General features: G+C 47.6%; 1 protein-coding gene across 1 annotated transcript; it reads right to left on the reverse strand.

Moving 5' to 3' along the window:
• Nucleotides 1-9,030: 9,030 nt before the first annotated feature.
• LOC146193549 (actinia tenebrosa protease inhibitors-like) lies at nucleotides 9,031-16,792 on the reverse strand. The gene is made up of 4 exons (XM_084600579.1): nucleotides 16,733-16,792; nucleotides 10,135-10,234; nucleotides 9,960-10,007; nucleotides 9,031-9,419 (listed from the first exon to the last, which is right to left on the reverse strand). Exons 1-4 carry the CDS (start codon nucleotides 16,790-16,792, stop codon nucleotides 9,208-9,210), a joined length of 420 nt encoding a protein of 139 aa, XP_084456705.1. The 3' UTR covers nucleotides 9,031-9,207.
• Nucleotides 16,793-22,238: the final 5,446 nt, after the last annotated feature.

The following is a 22,238-nucleotide window of genomic DNA, read 5'->3' on the forward strand; positions in this document are numbered from 1 at the left end:
CGGACTTTATCGTGGAAGCCGGCCCAGATATTATGGCTGTGACTGAAACGTGACTCACGCCCGATGTGATGGATGTTGAGGTTGCACCACCGAAATGCGTAGTAATTCGCAATGGTAGAAAAACTTGAGATAGCCCTTCTTTTAAATAAAGATACCCTACAAATTACTTTAGAATACTGAAATCGTAGGGATAATTCACCTTTTCCAAAATGATATTTGGTTCTTGTTGTGTTCAGTAGGCTGTGCTTATCGAAAGCCCTCGTATGACCATGACTTCATACTTTCATTACACCGTTACATGCCACGTCATTTTATAGGAAATAGATTGATATTGCTGGGAGACTTTAACTTCTAAGATATCAAGTAACCCACAATGCAACATCGCTCCTCTTCTTCAGATACTCGTCTGGACATTACGCTGCAGTTTAATCTGGCTCAAATCGTTACCCAAAAACGAAGTGTAAAGATTGTCGCATAACGTAGTTGACCTGATATTTCTGAGCAAGTACTTTCCTTTTGATGAAACCAAAATAGAGTCACTACATGGTGTCTTTGACCACGCACCACCTTTATGTACTGCCCCCCTTTTGAGGTATACGCTTTCTTCCCCGTGTCCGCAAGTTATTATCCTAGATATCGCTAAAGCTGATAATACTGTTATCCTGGATCATCGTTCGTTCGAGTACGGCCCATTTAACGAAGTTGCACGGAATGCCTCTAATGATATTGGTTAATTACGAAACACTTTTCAAATGATTGTATTATGCTGCATTCAGAAGGTCTTTCAATATACAAAGAAAAAAGTAAGAAGTCCATAAACAAATTAAAAATGGGGAGGACAGAGTAATTTTGGATTTTGCTACAGAATAGGTATTCTGCTTTAGCCGAGGATCATGACCTTACCGTAGAAACAGTGAATAGTAATTTCAGAAATGCTACTTGCTGAGTCCGCGGTAGACGTAGGCGATAGTATCGTTAGAGGGTATACCGGTAAACTATTTAAGGAGACGAAATATTTGATTAAGAAATGCAAAATCTTAGAGCTTTTAACTCTAAAGAAAGCATAGAGCTGGCAGAGAAATCAAAACCATTCAATAAGCGTAAAGTGGCCGACATAAGGAAGTATAGCACTAGAAAATTGAGCACTCTGTAAAGGACGGGGGAGCCTTAAAGGAGCAAAGAGGAAATCAGGCATAGGCAAACATCAGACGTATGCGCCAAGGCACAAGGTATTGGGCAATGTCATCACGAATGTAGAAAGAAGAGTCAATGTAGCCAAGCAGTTCTATACTGATTCATATAGCAGCTAAGTAGTCAGGGAAATAGTAAGATAGGCTCAGTAGAAAACAGTCAGACGTTCCACCAGTGACGAATGACGAGGTTAAGAAAGCTTTAGAAACTGTGAAAAGAGGGAAAGCAGTTGGGGAGTACCCTGTGACTACTGATATTTTCATGGACGGGAGGGGGGGGGGGGGTATTGTGCTAGGAAAACTGGCTACCTTATATAGTCAGTGCCTAGTTATCGACGACACCGAAATCTTGGAAGAACGCTAACTTTATCTTAATTTATAAAAAAAGGGGAAGCTAAGGACTTAAAAACTTGCAGATTAATCAGTTTTATGCCTGTTACATATACGGTGTTTACCAAGGAAATCGCTAAAGAATTAAGACAATCAGACCTCAATCAAGCAAAACATCAAGAATGTTTTCGGACTCTACTACCGATCATATCCATACGATGAACCAGGTGATAGCAAAATGTTCGGAACAAAGACAGCCCTTATAAATAACATTCATTGATTACGAATTCGAAGCATTCGAATTCGATTACGAAGCATTTCACTCAGTAGAAACCTCGGCAGTCATACAAACATTGCGAAATCATGGTGAAGATAAGTCGTATAAAAACGTATTGGAGGATAGGTCGCGCAGCAATTGTAGTTCTGCATAAAGAAATTAACGAAATTTTCGTAAAGAAAGGTAATAAGCAAGGCGACGCGATTCCCCCGGTACTATTCACAGCTTGCCCGGAGTTGGACGAAGCGTTCAAAGACTTGGAATGGGAGCAATTAGGGATAGTGATTGGTGGAGAATACTTGAGTAATCTTCGATTCGATGACTACATAGTCTTGCTAAGTAACTCAGGGGACGAATCGGATTAAATGATAGACGACTTAGAGAGAAATAGCAGACAGATAGGCTTGAAAATGAATATGCAGAAGTCTACGGCAATGATCAGCAGCCTCAGCAGAGAACAGCCGTTCACAATATGTAGCGAAGCACTTTAAGTGGTATGCGAACGTCTACTTAGGACAGGTAGCGGCCGCAGATCCAGACAATGAAAAGAAACTAACTAGGAAAATAAGATTGGGATAGAGCGTATTTGGCAAGTGTTACCATATTAGGACTAGCAGCATGCCGGTGTCTTTCAAAAGAAAAGTATAAAACAGTTCCATCTTACCTTTACTCAGCTATGGGGCGGAAAAGTGTAGGCTAACGAAAAGGGTTGCACTTAAGTTTAGAACAACCCAGAAAGGTATGGAAAGAAAAATGGAAGCTCTAAGGATAAGAGACAGTGCTGCGTCTTTGAGGAAGCACGCCACGACAGCCAAGCAGTACCCGAGAGAGAGGTTTAATATAATCCGGTCGAGCGTCCCGCTGGCATCGACTGCCCGCGGCATACACAGTGCAGTTTTTATGGAGATACAAAGCGGTGACAAGGGGGCGGATAGAAGTGGGCGGCACCCCAATGCCGACTCGTGTCCATGAGTTGGCTTTTTTCTTATCAGCCTAACTACATTCCACCCTTCCTAGATAATGCAGTCCTTACAGGGTAATTGAAACACTTCAACTGTTGAACAACACTACCGTAAAGTCCACTGACGCCTCAGGGCTGATAAGTGTACCGATCCGGGGGACGTCTTTGTCTTGTGGGATAACGAGGCCCCGTGGCGGCTTCGTGGGCGCTTTCTTTGGCAGAATGCCCCGCCTCGTGATTGCAGTCTTCGGGACAGGAGGGCTCTGTCGAGAGTTCTTGCCTTGTGGCAAGCTCCCCTAGGTCGTCCCGGTCTTGTGCACTCGTGCTGGCTGCTTGTGTGGTGCGCGGATCTGCCAGGGGTCAGATACGCCGCTGTAGCCGGGGTCGTCCGGCGCGGTATTTGGGTCAGCCTCCCTTACGCGAATGTGGTCTTGATGCCTCTTCCATTCCATGACTCCACCTGGCGTCTTCACCTGTAACACATGAGACACTGCTCCCGAGCGGGAGGTCACCACAACCATCTTGGCCTTCTCTAGAGTTTCTGACAAACACTGTGTTACCCTCAGCGAAGGTTCTCCGTATCCTTTTCGCCTACGAGCCTGTTGGAACTACTTTTGCTGGACTACTGAACGAGCCTTAGGCTTCAGTAAATCGAGCCGACTTCGAAGGGGTCGCCCTAAAAATAGCGAAGCAGGAGATTGCTGAGTGGGTGCGTGTGGAGTATTCCTGTACACTAGGAGGAAACTGGCCAATCTCAGTTTATTGGATCGGCGTTTCAAATCTTTGCGGAAGGCTTCTTTCATTGTGCGCACCCATCTTTCAGCCACACCGTTAGTTGGATGGTATGGAGCTGAACGAACATGTGTTATTCCATTCACCTTGAGGAATAACTGAAATTCTCCGCTACAAAACTGCAGCCCGTTATCGGATACGACGACATCTGGTAACCCACAATGGCTAAACAGGTCACGAAGCTTACCAATAATAGCTTCTGCAGAAGTCGAGGGCATGAAGAAAACCTCTGGCCACTTTGAATAGGCGTCTACTAAAATTGCGTTGAAGAAACGGGCCAGCAAAGTCGAGGTGGAGCCGGGCCCACGGCTTAGTAGGCGAAGCCCACGGATGAAGGAGAGCTTGGGCAGGTAGCTCTCGTTGCTGCTGGTACGCTGCACACGTTGGGACGGTGCTTTCCAGGCCGGCGTCAATTCCTGGCCACCAGACGTAGCTTCTGGCAACCTCCTTCATCCGCACCACGCCTGGATGCCCTTTTTGTAGTTCGTCGAGGATGGTCTTTTGTAACGAGCGAGGAATCACCAATGCGCATACCCCAGAATAAACATCCGCCGTTCACTGACAGCTCCAGGGTTTTCAGAACAAAGGGTTTCATGTCTTCATCTGTCTCTGGCTCGAGCCATTGCCGCGTAACCGCGTGATGACTCGGCGTAGCTTAGGGTCTCGCGACGTTTCTCGCGCGAAGTCCGAGCTTGTGATCGGAAAAGTTAGCCATCGAAGTGCATAGCAATCGGTTACCTCATCGTCGTCTTCTTTCTCTCCGCTATCGGGCAGTGGTAGACATGACAGACAGTCTGCTTCTATGTTACTTGCTCCGGAGCGATACACTAGGTCGTAACAATACGCAGACAGTATGATGGCCCACCTCTGCAACCGCTCAGCCGCAATGCTCGGTATTCCATTCTTTATACCAAGGATCTCCTTTAAAGGTTTGTGGTCAGCTACAAGCTGAATTGTCTGTCATAAATGTAGTAATGAAATTTCTTATTGCCGAAGGCTAAAGTCAAGGCTTCGCGCTCTAGCTGGCTGTAGTCCCGATCACTTGGATATAACGTGCGTGACGCAAACATAATAGGCCGTCTGGAACAGTTTTGTTCCACCTTCGCTAAAACAGCGCCTAGCCCATAGGACGAAGCATCAAATTTTACCTGAAGCTGGGCTTCTAGATCTTTGTGCGCCAACACCGGTGCTTTCGCTAGTAACGCTTTTACTTTTTTAAATGCAATATCGCACTGTTCACTCCATAGCCACGGTGCATTCTTACAGAGCAGCCGATTCAATGGAAATACAACTGTTGACAACTCTGGCAGAAATTTTTCGTAGTACGTTACTATATCGGTAAATGTTCTCAGCTGCTTTTTATCGATGGGGATATGAGCTTCTACAATAGCCTTCACTTTCTCCAGCGTTACAGAAAGTCCCGCTTTACTGATCACGTGGCCCAGAAACTGCAATTGTGGTTGCGAAAATTCGCACTTCTGTGCCCTAATCCTCACGCCCCTTTCCTGTAACTGGAATAGGAGTGATTCTAAGTTCCGAAGGCGTTCCTTTTCGTTTCGGTCCATGACGCGAATATCATCCAGGTAGCATATTACCCCTTTCAGTCCTTTCAACATGTTGTCCATAATCTTTTGAAAAATGGCTGGAGCCGATGCAATCCCGAACGCTAGGCGATTTACTGCGAACAACCCTTTGTGCGTATTCAGGGTGAAGTACTCGCGGGAGTCCTCGTCCATTACCACTTGCAGGTACTCTCGATTCAGATCAATCTTTGAGAAAACTTGACCACCCGCAGGAGTAGCGAAGATTTCTTCAATCCTTGGTACTGGATAGTTGTCGATGTTCAAACATGGGTTCAACGAAGCATTGTAATCTCCGCATATGTGTACGCTGCCATCTTTCTTTACCACTGCCACAATTAGTGAGGCGAAATGACTATTAGATATTTGCTCAACTACACCAAGACCCATCAACCTCTCCAGTTCTTTCTCCACTGCAGCTTTCAGTGAGAACGGAATGCTCCTAGCTTTACAAAGCTTTGGCTGTACATCAGGATTGACGGACAGTAGAGCTTGCTCACCTTTTTTCTCCAAGTTCATCGACGAACAACTGGGGGTGCTGATCCAAGACTTCCTTCAGGGTGCGGCGGCCTTGTGTATCCATGCGATTGACGCTTTTCTAGTCGAGCCGGCGCTGATGCATCCAGTCCCTTCCCATGAGAGCACGTCCCTCCTGGCGCAGAATGTGCAGAGGCAGCTGGAGAGACTGACTCCGATACTTCACATTCGCTGTTAGCTCCCCCCCCCCTTTGGACGCACGCACTCTCTTGATTACTTACACAGCACTACCGAAGCCGAGCGTAACTTCATCTGCGGAAAACAGGAGAAAAAAAGCCGATACGGCATCACCGATACTGCTGCCCCCCTGTCTAGTTCCATTTTGAGCGGCACCCCTTGAACACACATTGTGAAACATATCTGTTCTTGCCGCGGTTTGTCCAGCGTTGCCTGGAGCAGTGGCTCTACATCCTCTCCTGTCTCGAACTCGCCGAAGCTTTGCCTCCTGCAGTCTTTTCGTTGCGCATCTTGTCCAGTCCTTTTCGTAATGTGCGAATTAGACGTCGGCTGAGAGCGACACACTTTTTGGATATGACCTACACGTTGGCATCGAAAACACGTCGCTGTTCGGAAATTGCAGTTACGATTGCAATGACGCGAGCCGCATCGAGAGCATGGCGAGTGTTTTCGTGCGTGGCTGCCCTCTGTAGCAAAATTTTGGAGGTCCTCTTGAGCTCTTCTAGTCGGCAGGCACTCAGTTACATTCTTCATAGCCGCGTATACTGATAACGCAATCTCGACTGCCTTTTTGAATGTCAGTGACGCATCCTCAAGAAAACGACTCTTTCGTATGTCGGCCCGGGCCAAGCCACACATGAGCCTGTCTCTCAGAGTGTCTTCTAGGTTCGCTCCGAAGTCGCATGTGTCTGTGGATTCCTTGAGGTCTGCTACGAACTTCGCAATGCTGTCAGTCTCTAATTGTGTTTTCCGGCGAAACTTTGCTCGTCCTGCGATAACTGACGGCCTGGGTGAAAGATGCGCTCGTAAAGCTTTCTAAAGTTCGGAAAAAGACTGACAAGCCGGCGTATTAGGTGTGATTAAACTCTTCAATAATTTATACGTCTTCGGACCCACAATACTCAAAAAGGCGCCTACCTTGCTGCCGTCTGGAATGTTATTCACACGCAGGGAAGTATTAATCCTGTCTTCGTATGTGTCCCAATCTGACTGAGATATATCGAATGGTTCCACTTGCCCGATTGTCGCCATCCTGGATGCGTTCGGGTCGCACAGCGGTGGCTGTTTTACGCTGGCTTAAACTTCAATTTCCACTTCCCCTGTGGAGGCCGTCATTCGTCTGCTGGGGATCCGATCCTCGTCGCCAGGAGGATGCTGTGTCTTGGAGGAAGCACGCCGTGGAAGACAAGCAGTAACCGAGAGAGTGGTTTATTTTGATCCGGCCGAGAATCCCGCTGGTCATCGACTGCCGGCGACAAACACAGTGCAGTGAGCTTTTGTCGAGATACAAAGCGGTTACAGGGGGGCGGATACAAGGGGGCGGCACCGCAACGCCGACACGTGTCCATGAGCTGGCTGTTTTCTTATCAGCCAAACACTACAGAGAGGAAGTCGGCTGAGTTTGTGAGATAAATAATTCCAGTTGTTAGCATTCTAGTGGCAATCAAGAGGAAGCGGGCATTGGCATGATGTGTAGTGAGTAGAGAAGACATCCGATCGTCAGTTAGGGTAACAAATTGGGTTCCAAGGGAAGGAAATCGTAGCAGGCCTATTCGTCGTGCTCTACGCTAACCACCGATGATATACATTGGACACCACCTTCCTGTTTTCTGCTAATAGTGACGAAGACCATTATGTGCCGAGACAACCTTCTTTGCCGAAGAAGTCCGCTGGCTTGCTCGCCTTCCATCGCAGCCTCACTGGATTGCTCTAAAGCACAGTACGATGCCCACCACCCTCACGTTATATACGAGGCTGGAGATTTGGTCATGCTGTGGCAGCCTTTCAGGAAGCGGGGTCTGTTGCAAAAGTTGCAAAAGCTGCTGTGCCACTACGAGGGACCATTTGTTGTTCTTGCCCAGCTTAGCGAGCTCAATTATCGCATCGCTCGCCTCACCAAAAGCGGCCGTAGCTCTGCGAAACGTGAAGTGAAGGAAAGGTGACGTCAACGAAGAAGTGGCTCGTGCTGGGACACGCAAGTGGATACTGCTGGGTCCTCGACGTTTGTCCTCCGGCAAATGAAACCTCTCTCGTAACAATATTGTGTAGTTTATTGTAGAGTGCAGAGTTGAGGAAGGAAGAAATTGCAGGAGGTTTGAAGCAGTTCAAGCTATTACGCCGAATCTGACAAGAAACCTCTTATGAGTAGATTTGGCTATGCTTGATATCGTAACATTTTATAACCTGTCTTCGTTTCTACTTGAATCCAAGCTTGAATGTATGGTTGCTACGCGCTGCGAACTATTTTGATTCCGCTTTCATCCTTAATACTTGGCACCCATCATACGGAATGTAATCACCGGTCCCCTGTATTTTAAAACTAACGCGCTACTTAGGAAGATGGACTGCATTTGGAAATGGTATTTAGCGGAACCACTTAATGAACACAAATTTGTGCGGCGCGTTTTAATGTTATACTAAAGGCCATTTTACAAACAGATTGTTATTTTTGTGTAAAACTTTCCTCTATTTTGCTTGTTCTCCCTCTTATTTCAGACCATGTTTTGAGGGTAAATGCCCACAAAGAAAATCTTGAACGTCCAATTGCCAGTCAAGATCTGGCGAAATGAAGATGAATGTAGGTTAGTTTAGATTATCTTATTTTTCTATTTGCAGGTTGTTTGTTCTGCGTCTACTATAATTTATAAAAATTATTTCAGAACAACACTAAGAAAGGGACACTTACGCCATATATCGAAGTTATCTGCGAGAAATGCTGCCTTAAGTCTCCCATTGAATGAAAACCGAAAATAAAGTTGCTTTATTTTATTATGGATATTGTTGAATACACGAGTATGGGGCAAAAAGATCAGTGAACATTTTTGCTGGAGCTGAACAGGCGCCTCCTTATTTTCGCAAGAGCAATTTTAGCATATTATTGAATTTCCCCTTCAGGTTTACTGCAATGCAGGGGTTGGGAATGAGGAGTCCATCTATGCGCCGTTAACAATTCGATTTCTGTGTCTCATGCTTATAGTCCCGTGGGAGGTTAGTTCCGCGTTTCGCACCTTCAAATGTGACAGCGTCATTTTCAGAAAATGTGGCGTTTCAGGCCGCATAAAATCTATTTGGAGCAAGTCAGCCCGTAAGGAACTATTCATTTTCTTGTAACATTTAGACCGCCTACGCCGCCTTTCCGCTGCACAAGATGTCAAATCATGCAAAAAAGAAACAAAGATGCCAGTCGTTTAAATCACATTTATTAATATTGTCTTCTAAGCTTTACATATTGCAAAAGCAGCTTTGTCATCTTTACAGCTAAATATTTAGGACATACTTGACAATTCATGCCAGTTTGAACGTTCCCGATTGAAAATCTATGGCACTCTCGTAATCAAGAAGCAGTAAGTGCTGTATGGGCTCCTATGGGAGCATCGGCTCGGGCCGCCAAGGGGCCGGAGGGGCGCAGACACGCATGCATTGGCGCATGGTCTCGAAGTTGTTGCCGTTGCTCTCGCATCCGCCGTAGATGAATGGCCGGCATTGCTTTGTCTGAGCGTCATAGTAGAAGCGGGGGAAGGAAGCCATACAAGGACCGCAGTGCGGGGGACGGCGGCAAACATCATTCACAGATGCTGTGGGAAGAAAATATAAACGATCAAATCAGAGAAAAAAAAAAAGCTCGGCAAAGACAGGATACAGCGAGAGGCACTGCTCCACATACCCAAAATGTGACATTACAGAGGCAGTATCGGTTCATTGGCACGCTTGGAGGATACAGGATTACAGTATAGCATTATGCAGAACCCCATAGCACCTCGTGTGGTGGGTAATTAAAGTTTCATTTTTAGCGCCGTCTGAGCGGAAACTTTCTTTGAACTACTGGGTTTCTTGAGCACGCTTATGGAGATCGCTTTAAGATTTAGCTGAAGCGAATATCTCGCCTATCTCTATGTTGTTTAAAATTGGCTTCAATGTTCACTTGTCAACAACACTCCGAGGAACCTCGCCTCCTTATAAGTAATGCAGCAATTCATCATCCTAATGAAATTATTTCTCGAAATACATCTATGCATCCATTAGCAGAGTTTTAATGTAAAATTTCTTTGATTTCGTTTTTACGCGCAAAATGGCATGATATTAAGGCCATTTTAACCAAGTACAAATGTACATACCGGGCTGTGCAATGAGCGCCTCTAGAGGTTCTCCGGGCAACGAAATAGCTGCAAAGAGAGAATGAAAGAGGCACGTTTCTAAAACGGGAAAGGCAAATGCGTTGACGTTGCTGAGAAATGAGCAGTAGCTCTCTGACTTGTTTTACTCTACCATATAACAAAAGAAAACACTCACGTTTCTCGGCAGAGCAGGTCATTTCGCACTGTTGCTTAGTCTCGTATCGGTTCTGGTTGCCTCCGCAGCCGCCGTAGATGAACTGTTCACACTTGCCAGACTGGGCGTTGAACCATCACATGGGAAACATTGCCTTGCAGGGCCCGGTTTCATATTTCCCGACGCAATTTCCTCCGAAAGCAGGTGCTGATGAAAAAATTGAAAGCACTAATTGCACAATTGAAAAAAATAAAAATATTAACGAATATATTGTTAATATTGTTATCATTAGAAATGCAAATAATTTTTCTATCATACGAAGCTAAAGGTACTAGCTGTACTATATATATATATATATATATATATTGCCACCGGTGCCAAATATTTATACATAATGCCACCAGCGTGCGACTTCCTCACGAATAAACTGTTGAACATGCTCGTCGTCGTTCTCTTCAGCAATATTCGCTGAACATATCAGAGCCCAATACCTGTTTTACAATATATATATATATATATATATATATATATATATATATATATATATATATATATATATATATATATATATATTGTTACGCCCTTAGCGTCGCGACCGAGACGTTCTAGTCGGTTCAGTACGCTGGGTACACACGGCTAGCGGGGATGACGCAAGTGCCGCAAGACAAGGGTCGAACGGGCGCGGCGCACACTTCTTCCTCTTCCTTCTTTCTTCCTCCGTGCTCTGTTTGAGAACAAGACCGTAACACTTCCCCCGTCGCAGGCGAAGCCCTCCGGGCGCGTTAATCGTCAGCGCGAGGATGACAGGGTTTCAGACGCGCGACGTGAGCAAGCTCAGTTCGTGAAGTACCTCGGCCACTTTTGGTAAGGCGCGCAATCCGATAGGTGAGGTCACTAATTGCCTCGAGGATAACATAGGGACCGATATAGTGCGCGAGCAGTTTCTGGCTTAAGCCACGCTTCCTTAGTGGACGCCAAAGCCAAACCATATCTCCAGGGAGGTAGGTGACGTGGCGATGGTGGTCCTCGTAGCGGGATTTCGAGCGCTTTTGTGAGGCGAGAGTTCTCAGGCGGGCTATCCGGCGGGCTTCTTCAGCCCGCCACAGGATCTCAGCAATCTCAGGTTCGTCATCTGTGGAGAACGGGAGGATGGTGTCGAGGATGTGTCGAGGAGACCGGGCATAGAGGAGAAAGAATGGACTGTAACTTGTTGTTTCCTGTTGGGCGGTGTTGTATGCGTATGTTATAAATGGTAGCACAGTGTCCCAGTCCTTGTGGTCGGCGGCGACGTACATTGAAAGCATGTTGGTGAGTGTCCGGTTGGTTCGCTCGGTCAACCCATTTGTTTGCGGATGATACGGGGTAGAATGTCGGAAATGCGTTTGGCACAAACGAAGGAGTTCTTCGACAACATCAGCGGTGAACTGGCGCCCTCGGTCGCTGATCAACACTCGGGGAGGCCCATGGCGCATTATAACAAAGTGCAGCAGGAAGAGGGAGACTTGGTGTGCAGTAGCCGATGGAAGGGCTGCCGTCTCACAGTAACGAGTATGGTAATCAGTGCAGATGACGATCCAGCGGTTGCAGAAATGAGACTTGGGAAAGGGTCCTAAGAGGTCTACTCCGACTTTCTCAAAAGGGTATCTTGGAGGCGTCACCGGATGAAGAAGACCAGGAAGAGTGCCGGCGGGGCGTTTGTGACTCGCACATTGAGCACAGCAAGCCACATACTTCTCAGTGGTTTCACGCATCCGGGGCCAGTAGAAACGTTCTTGGATGCGATAGAGCATCCGCGCAGATCCCAGGTGTCCCGAAGTGGGGTCGTCGTGCATAACGCGCAAAACAGAGGAGCGTAGGCTGACGGGCACCACCAGAAGGTAGCGGAGACCAGTGGGAGAATAGTCCTTTTTGTACAAAAGACCACTCCGAATACAATAGGGAGTGGAAGTTGTAGGGTCCCTTGCAGCGGTAAAGAATGGTTGGAGATTCTCATCTTTCCTCTGCTCAGTGCAGAACGCACGGGTATCAGGGAATGGAGGTAGAATCGCAGCGATGTAATGATCAAAATTGTCGGCGTCACATTCCGTTGTGGGAAGCGGTAAACGTGAGAGACAGTCCGCGTCAGCGTGCCGGCGTCCACTCTTGTACGAAACTGTATAATCAAACTCTTGTAAACGAATTGCCCACCGTGCAAGACGGCCAGATGGGTCACGGAGGTTTATCAGCCAGCATAGGGAATGATGATCAGTGACCACTGTGAAGGGCCGCCCGTATAGATAACAGCGAAACCGCTGAACGGCGAAAACTACCGAGAGGCATTCTTGCTCAGTAAAGGTTTGCTTAAGGAACGACTGGCGTAAGCAATAACATGTTCCTTGTCGCCGTAACGCTGAATCAGCACAGCATCAATGCCAACACCACTGGCGTCCGTGTGCAGTTCCGTTGGAGCAGAAGGGTTGAAATGCTGGAGAATCGGATGTGACGTTAGTAAAAACTTGAGCTGGCAAAAAGAAGAGTCACACTCTGATGTCCACTCGAAGGGAGCGTCTTTGTGGAGAAGGCACGTAAGCGGGTTAGCAATGTCAGCAAAACGGGGAATGAAGCGGCGGAAATATGAGCACAGTGCTAGGAAACTTCGAGTTCCTTCACGTTCTGAGGTGTTGGAAACGATGCAACGGCCGCGGTCTTTTGAGGGTCAGGTCTGACGCCTTCACGATCGACGAGGTGTCCTAGTACCAAAATCTGACGCTCACCGAAGCGACACTTCTTCGAATTAAGTACTAGACCGGCGTTTTTGAAGCAGTCAAGCACGAGAGCGAGGCGTTTGTTGTGCTCTCCGAATGTCCGGCCAAAAATGACGACATCATCGAGGTAGCACATACATATTTGCCATTTTAGTCCCCGTAGGATAGCGTCCATAAATCTCTCGAAAGTTGCAGGAGCATTGCAGAGCCCGAGAGGCATTACATTAAATTCAAACAGGCCATCGGGTGTGATAAATGCCGTTTTTTTCCTTGTCGTCAGGGTGCATAGGGATCTGCCAATATACCGATCGCAGATCGACGGATGAAAAATATGATGCTGAGAACAGACAATCTATGGCGTCATCGATCCGCGGAAGGGGATACACATCCTTCTTTGTTGCAGCATTCAGACGGCGATAGTCGACGCAAAAGCGCCATGTACCATCTTTCTTCTTCACCAGAATTACAGGGGCGGCCCAGGGACTGCATGACTCTTGAATAACACCCTTTTCCAGCATATCCCGAACCTGCTCACTGATGACCTGGCGTTCTGTTGGTGACACTCTGTACGGCTTCTGTCGAATTGGGTGTGAGTAGCCTGTGTCAATGCGATGCCGGGTACGTGTCACGGGAATGCACCGTGAGCCGCTAGGCTCGGAAAAATCAAATATGGAAGAATACTTGACCAGTAAGGCCTCCAAAGCGTCACGCTGGTCCCTGGTTAGAGAGCGGCTGATCATCCGATGTAGTTGCGAGTCAGGGGCTGGAGCGGCAGCACTTTCGGCAGGTGCATCAGTAACCAAAGCCACCGACGGGGCGTCGTCTTGGCTACAGGTCGCAATCTTCATATTCACAGGCAAAACTACTGGTTGCGAAGAACAATTAATGGCCCACAGCCGTGAGCAGCCCTTGACCACCGACAGTAGGCAATGAGGAACCAGAATGTATTTCTTTGCGCAGTTAGAATGAAGCGGTGCCACTGTAGCGTCGAAGGAGTTGGAAGCACGGCTGGGGCACGAAACTAGGACGCACACCATAGACAAGGCTGGCACACTGGTATCCTCTGTTACACAGAACACATCCTCACGGACGTGCGGCTTCTCTAAGAGTCCAGAAGGAAGGGAACCATCAACGCAGAGTTCCCCAGAGCGGCAGTCGACCGTAGCACCACAGACTCAAAAAGTCAATACCTAGAATTATGTCATGCATGCATCGCGAAAGCACTGCAAACTCCGCTGCGAATACCGTTCCACCCAGGGACACTGAAGCACTACACATTCCTAGGGGACACAACACTTCACCACCCGCGCCATGAAAATTCACATTTCTGTCCCAAACAAACATAACTTTGCGTCCTAACCGCTTCTTAAACGATAAATTCGTTATTGAAATGGTTGCCCCGGTATCCACTAAAGCCATTGTCGCCACACCATCCACAAGCACATAGACCGTGTTCTTTAACATAACAACAGATGGAGGAATTTCTTCAGGCAGCGCACAGTCTCCAGCGGCCTGACCTCCAGCAGCCGCGCTGACTAGTTTTCCGGCAAAGGCGATGCCGATCGCCTGCGTGGCCGTAGTGACGGAAAGCGGCGCGCAGAAGAGGCAGGTGGTGGTGAGACACTTCGTTCGGAAGCAGGAGAGTGGTTGCGCGGTCCATTGGTCTGGGGATATTCATACGAAGATGGGGGCCATTGCCAATTAGAGTCGTAGAAACGGTTACGTGGCGGAGCATTCTGGACGGGCCGATCATAACGGGTGAGTGGGCGGCTGCGGCAATATCGAGCTATGTGCCCCTCAATGCCGCAGCGTCGGCACACGGGGGCTGTGCGACGAAAAACTTGTTCCCTGGAGGGCTCCCAGGAGACAGGGTGCATTGGGTAGCGAAACTCATCTGCAGGTCTTCGGGTTGGACGCCGGAAATAGCGAGCAGGTGGTAGTTGAGGATGGTACTCACAGTGCTGATCATAGTGCGACAAGTTAGTCGGGCGCGAGTCGTAGCGAGGCGGGTGACCAGGGCTATCGAACCTTGGCGTCGGGCTGTTGGAGTAAGCGTCCGCGTGTGCCGTATTGATAGAATTCACAACGGGCATCGAAGGGAGCAAGGAGGGAGGCCCTCGAGAACCGACAACGTCAGTGGGCAAAGATGATGGAGACCGTACAGGGGGCTCAAACCGCTGCAGTTTCTCGCGAACTATTTGCCGGATCGTCGACGACAAGTCCATGAAGTTATCTTCAATGCTCGCCACAGATGGAACGTTGGCGAGCCGCCCAAATTATGGCGTTATGCGACGAGCCTTCAATGTCTCGAATGTGCGAACATGCCGAATTACATCACAGACGGCATTCAACCCGAAGACCTGAAGATGAGTCCCCGCACCTGAAGAAGACCCCGCACCTCCACCACAATGTTACGCCCTCAGCGTCGCGACCGAGACGTTCGGGGCGGTTCAGTAAGCTGAGTACACACGGCTAGCGGGGACAACACAAGTGCCACAAGACAAGGGTCGAACGGGCGCGCACACTTCTTCCTCTTCCTTCTTTCTTCCTTCGTGCTCTGTTTGAGAACAAGTCCGTAACAATATATATATATATATATATATATATATATATATATATATATATATATATATATATAATTAGGCGAAAGCCTTTATTGCCTCATCGTTGTTGTGAGCAAAAGTGTCACGCTTTGGCTGCTCTGATTGGTCGAGACGGGATAACGTCATAGAGGTCTGGACCAATCACAGAGCACTACCACAGTATGCGAGAATGCGTGCCTTATATGGCCATATGGCAATAAATGATCAATTACTAATTCGTAACAAAATTATTTAATAATCACTGTTTATTCAGAAACCAAGATTATTTATTTCATAATGAGTACTGATCAGTAGTTACTAATTACCTTCTAAAAAAATTAGGTACTGATTACTAATTATTGATTCAATAATACTTACTGATTAGTTTCTGTTCCATAACTAATTAATTCTTTACTACTTAATGCCGCGCACCCGGTAAAATCAACCACACGGGAATAAACGTAGAACAACTGCGAAGATACAATGAGCGTGATCTCTTCGCTGCTAAGCAGAATTCACTGAATAAATGCACTCGTAGAATGTGAAAGAATAGTCGATCGCTCTGCTCGTGGCGCCATTCATTGCTACATGCGCAACAGTCACGTAGCAGACGGTAGCACTCAAGCTTTCGCCTTTCATCACTTTAGTCGCCAAAGTGTCCTTAATTTTTTTTTTATTGGTAAAAGGAGGTGTCTGCCTGGTACTGTTCTTAGCATGTTACTTCTGATGTGAGTGACAGTGAAGAGAAGGCAAAGAAAAAATCAAAAAATAAAAAAAAATGCAGATGACACACTTTCACACACACAAACACACGCAGATGCTCTTCAGAGTCGCTATCAGTCGCTTTGAGAAATGTTTTAAAGGCCTTTGTAGCTCGCGTAGCCGAAGAACCATTACACCATAGACCGAGAACGTGTTCAAGGCGGCGGGCTGTGTCTTTAGTCAAGTCAGAATAATTCACAGTGTCCTGCATTGTGCAATGAACCTTTGGCAGGAGGTTATCAAATGTTCGAAATCGTCACACACATCACATGCAGAGTAAAAAGGGCTGCTAGCTATACTGAATTTATGTATAAAGTAGCTTATGCACGTCACATTCAAGCGAATTTTGTGGAGGCAAATACGATGGCATCTGCTCAGATAGTGTGGCATTTGGAAGACATGGTTGGGTCTATTCGATGTAGAGGTGGATATTGGTGGTCCGGGTCGCATCCACAGACAGCGCTACAATTGCCATTATTCAGTGGCTTCAAGTCTTGCGAAATCTCTCCGTGCGAATGGGATTAAAATTACTGTTGATGAATCTAGGTTTACTAGTTTACCAGCGGCGTCGGCGTAGTCATTGCCCACCATGCCGCTGTAAGCACGTAACCACCGTAACACAATGCGGTGACGGATCTCGCAGGCCTCATTGTGCAGGTTATTTAAGGCAATGCTGAGCTGTCCCTGAATCCGTGACGACTTAACCACTTGTTGTGCAGCGCGCCAATCATTGAAGATCACCCATGGGGCAGAAGGTTTTTGTTCCGTTATGGTCGCATTTCGTTGAAGCAAAAATAAAAAAATACCTTGGCTTGTAATAATGTGGATGAGCTTTGAATGACCCTTGCTTTTCAACGAGCAACTTGCTTTCAGAGATTGTTAAACTGGGGCATCTCGCATTGGAGGAACAAGCCGAGATACGCGTCAACTACCGTTTATATTGTAGAAATTGTTTTTTTTTATACATATATAAAAGAGATGTTACCCATCATTTGACTGCAACTGTCCATCAAGGCAATCTATCTGTGGTGGTACTGATAGGGGCCATACCAAATGCCTAAAAGTGTGCCTCGGCATTATTTACCACTAAGCTACGGATGGCTACATTGAGGCCTGCTGCTGCAGCGTTGTGCATAAGCCAATGGCTAATACAACTACCGGGTGAGATATGGCAGGAACTGTTCCGCTCAGCTGACAGCACTGCTACCAGCTAATACGTAGCACTGAAAGATGTCTAGCTAGCGTAATGGGTCAACATGTGCACGGCATGAGAAATGCGGTCGGTTACACTCCCCATTGTCGCCGACGTCGATTTGAGGGTAGTCTGATGCACGTAGCTGGAAATGTAGCGTTGATTTCGTTATATCAGAATTAGAAGTAGAGGGTAGAGGTCGCGGTAAACAAGAGCAAAAAACTTTCGTCCAACATTGCGAGAGAGAGTCTCTACCATTTTTTTTGCCAGTGAAAACATGCGACATTCTACTATCAGCATCGCCCATTTGTGCACTCGGGTTAAACTGTTGTATGGCCTTTCATTTTAAATAACAAGTTTGGGCTGTTGATGTGCATTGATTGGTCTCACTGTCAGGTACAGATTGAGTAGTAAATTGCCTTAGTAGTACTGAGTATCAATGTTATGGCTGATCAAGAATTTAATACATTTAGGACATCTTGTTCTGTATTTTTTTAAAGAATTATGCTTTGATTTACTCGAAAATATTGGACCGCAAAATGCCACGTACACACGCATATTATATATATATATATATATATATATATTGTCACGCTAATGACGACGATGAAGGATGGTGATGGTGGGACAGAAGAGGAAGACGAAGCGTTGGTGCCTGGGGCTAGTAGGCTTCACCTTATCCCACTGTCATATCACTGTAAATAAACACCCCTTTGCTATTTCATCGTAACAACTTGGTGGAAGGTGCTCCGTTTGATCCCCAAGTATGGCGCAGCAAGAACAACTGGAGTTTCGACGTAGTCGCCGCCTTGCTGGACTGCCACCGCTTCCAAGCATCATGGACCACACCGATTTTAACCGTGCCGGCCGCGACGCAGCAAGCCAGGCTGGTGACAGGCCTGCCCCCTCCAGCTCTATTCCCTGCCAGCCTTACCGGGAACCACGACAGTTTGCAGGAGAGGAAGGTGAGGACGTTGAGAAGTGGCTACTTCATTATGAACGAGTTAGTCGGTACAACCGGTGGGACCCTATCACCATGCTCACAAATGTTGTCTTCTTTCTAACTCACACGGCGATGACATGGTTCGAGAATAACGAGGACAATTTGACAACTTGGGAACGGTTTGCCACCGAGATCAAACAGCGTTTTGGTGACTCTGTACCGATCAAAAAGCGGGCTGAGCAGACCCTTGCCCAAAGAGCTCAATTGCCGGATGAAACTTGTACCACTTATACAGAAGAGATCCTCAGATTGTGCAGATGTGTCAATTCCAACATGGCCGAAGAAGACAGAGTCGGCCACATTTTGAAGGGTATCGCGGCTGACGTGTACAACTTTTTAATCGCCAAAGACAGCCTTGAAACCGTCTCCGACGTCATTAAACACATCCGCGCTTTTCAAGCTCTGAAAACGCGTCGTATTGTGCCAAAATTTGGGCGGCTGGCCAACGTGCCTACCGTGGCCAGCCTTGATGACCACGCCCAACTAGATCTTCCGTCGACGATCCGGCAAATCGTGCGGGAAGAACTCCTGCGGCTCAACCCACTTCCCCTGCACGAATCTGCTGAGGTCTCTGTCCAGAGGGTATCTAGACGGCCGGCTTCACCACCACAAGCGATTACCGTTCAGCCTTTCCCACAAGCTCCTGAAGTTGCAGCTTCCATTGACTATCCTCCTATGCATTTCGCCAACCGGAATGCCTCGGTGCCTGACGCCCCAAGGTATGACGTCGCCTCAAGTGCCCATAGATCTTCCATTTGATCTACCAGGATTTCTGAGCAGTATGAGCATTCAGCCAGACCTACGACGCACCCAGCTGTTCCCTGCTCTTATTCGCAACAGCATTTTCTACATTCCCCGCCGATATGCTACCGCTGCGGCGTCGAAGGTCACATCGCCAGATACTGCCGCAGTAGGTTCCCACCTCGCTATAACCGTCCGGCGCTTCCAACAGTACCCAACAATCGGCAATACAATCCCGTTTTTCAACAATCAAATACTCAGCGTGGGTATTACCGCAACATCCATAACCAGAATATCCGCGACCACTCCCCTGCATCTGATAGAAGTGTTACTCCACCCCCCGCTTTCCGTGCGCGTCGTTCTCCATCACCACGACGGCGCCCCATGTCGCCTCAGCATCCTCAGCAGGAAAACTAACCAGCGCGACCAATGGGGGTGAGGCCGCTGGAAATGTGCTGTGTGCCAACATCCCTCCAACTATAATGCTCAAAAACAAAATTCGTGTGTTTATTCATGGTGTGTATACATTAGCTTTGGTGGATACGGGTGCGACTGTGTCTGTGGTGAGTAATCAGTTTAGGCGCTTGTTGGGACGCAAAGTGGTGCTTGAATATGACCGTGCTTCAACGTTTTGTGGTGTGAGTGGAGAGGCGTTGCGGCCACTGGGTGTGTGTAGTGCGCAAGTGTCTGTGGGTGGTGCAATTTTTCAAGCCGAATTCGTAGTCTTACCCCACTCTGCGCATGACATCATTTTAGGAATGGACTTCTTGAAATTTTGTGGCGCTACCGTGGACTGCCGAAGTCAAGAGGTTCATTTTGATGGCTCGCATCTGCCGACACTTTTTGAAAGTGGCCGTGATGAAGAAACAGTTTTTAGTATTACCGAAGATACAGTAGTTCCACCCTTGTCTGCCATGTTCGTCCCCGTGTCTGTTCCACTTCTTGAGAAGGTTTCATTCCAGGCCATGGTGCACCCAGTTCACTCAGCATGCCTGAAGAAAAATGTAATTATCCCTCACTGTATGATATCCGTGCATCATGGTAGTGCCTCGTTATGGACCATCAACCCATCGTCCGAGCCCGCAGTTTTACCAACGGGATTGAAGCTTGCCTCCTGTGGATCCGATGCACTCCACGTCGTTGCTTTGTTCACAGATGCTACGAGTGCCACCGTACCTTTGCCTGCTGATGAAACTTCGATCTTCCGCATGATCAGCGCCGATCTCAGCTCACCTCAAAGCCGTACAAATATTCTTCTACCTTTTTCACCTATGTTTGACTTTTCTGAAACAGATGGACCAACGTCTCGCCCTGCACATCGGACCCATCATAGCATCGACACTGGTTCGGCTCGTCCAATTCGTCAAAAGCCATATCGCGTGTCCCCATCTGAGCGCAAAGTCATTCATGAGCAAGTCCAGGACATGCTACAGAAAAAGGTGATACAGGAGTCATCTAGCCCCTGGGCTGCCCCTGTTATTCTTGTACGCAAGAAAGACGGTTCGTGGCGATTTCAGCGTCGATTATCGGCGTTTAAATTCTGTTACGAAAAAGGACGTCTATCCTCATCCTCGCATAGACGATACCCTCGACTGCCTCTCTGGTGCGTCCTATTTTTCTTGTCTTGATCTCAGATCTGGCTACTGGCAAATTCCAATGGACCCTGCGGATAAGAAAAAAACAGCCTTCGTAACGCCAGATGGCCTTTATGAGTTTAATGTTATGCCATTCGGGCTGTGTAATGCGCCAGCTACATTCGAACGCTTTCTGGACACAGTTTTGCGCGGCTTAAAATGGAACATTTGTCTTTGCTATCTGGACGATGTCGTCATATTTGGGAAATCATTCCAAGAACACAATGACCGTCTAGTACGTGTCTTGAATTGCCTGCACAACCCCGCCCTAATTCTGAACTCCAAAAAGTGCCGCTTTGGAGAGCGCCAAGCGCTGGTGCTAGGACACCTTGTCAATGGTGATGGTGTAATGCCGGATCCCCAGAAAACTGCCGCTGTTGAGTCTTTTAAACCCCCGCAGACAGTGAAGGAGTTGCGCAGTTTTCTAGGGTTGTGCTCGTATTTTAGACGCTTTATACATCGCTTTGCTGATGTTGCTTACCCATTGACGTGCCTTCTCCACAAAAACTCTACTTTTAACTGGACACCATACTGCGACGCGTCATTCCGTCAACTGAAGTTTCTTTTAATATCGAAACCCATCTTACGTCACTTCGATCCTACTGCAATGACAGAAGTACACACGGACGCTAGTGGAATCGGTCTTGGTGCAGTCCTTGTCCAACGGCACAATGAACGAGAGCATGTTATCGCGTACGCAAGTCGTACCCTGAGCAAGCCGGAGCGAAACTACACAGTCACCGAACAGGAATGCCTAGCTGTAGTTTTCGCTGTGCAGCGTTTCCGTTCATATTTGTACGGACGTTCGTTTACTATCGTAACTGACCATCATTCACTCTGTTGGTTGCAGAACCTTCGAGACCCATGTGGTCGCCTCGCACGCTGGGCTCTCCGGTTACAGGAATATGACTTTGCCGTGGTTTACAAAAGCGGGAGGCGTCATGCAGACGCAGATTGTCTTTCTAGGATGACAATGGCCACGACTGGACCTGAAAGCGACGATTTCGACAATTACATATCGACCCTCGAGCCAGCGTTCCCCGACACAAATGTTTTCAAAACGGAACAGCAAAATGATACCAGTCTGCAGCCTCTCTTTGCCCAAGCCAACGTACCTACAAGCCGTTTTTGTGTGCATGATGGCCTCCTATGGAAAAATAGTTATTCGCCTGTCGGCCAGCGATACCTACTCGTAGTTCCCAAGACGTTGTGCACGGACGTATTGCTTGTTATGCATGATGATCCAACTTCTGGGCATTTGGGATCGGTTCGAACACTCCACCGTGCTCAAGAAAGATTTTACTGGCCCAGAATGCGCTCGACGGTTGAACAATACGTTGCCAGTTGCAAGCAATGTCAACGCCACAAACGTCCAACTGCAACTCCGTCTGGCTTGTTGCACCCTGTGAAGACCCCGACAGCACCGTTTGATCAAGTAGGCATTGACCTCGTAGGTCCGTTTCCGAA

The sequence above is a fragment of the Amblyomma maculatum genome, chromosome 4, assembly GCF_055883805.1.
Source record: "Amblyomma maculatum isolate TAMU_Amacu chromosome 4, ASM5588380v1, whole genome shotgun sequence".
Classification (NCBI taxonomy): domain Eukaryota; kingdom Metazoa; phylum Arthropoda; class Arachnida; order Ixodida; family Ixodidae; genus Amblyomma; species Amblyomma maculatum.

What these genes read in the sequence shown, in the direction of transcription:
- LOC146193549 (XM_084600579.1), bottom strand. Translation starts at nt 16,792, where the DNA reads ATGGTGGGCAATGACTACGCCGACGCCGCTGGTAAACTAGTAAACCTA. An exon ending in TAAACCTAGATTCATCAACA is followed by an intron (nt 10,235 to 16,732) that starts GTAATTTTAATC and finishes TTCAACGCCCAG; the next exon opens with TCTGGCAAGTGTGAACAGTT. An exon ending in GACCTGCTCTGCCGAGAAAC is followed by an intron (nt 10,008 to 10,134) that starts GTGAGTGTTTTC and finishes CTCTCTTTGCAG; the next exon opens with CTATTTCGTTGCCCGGAGAA.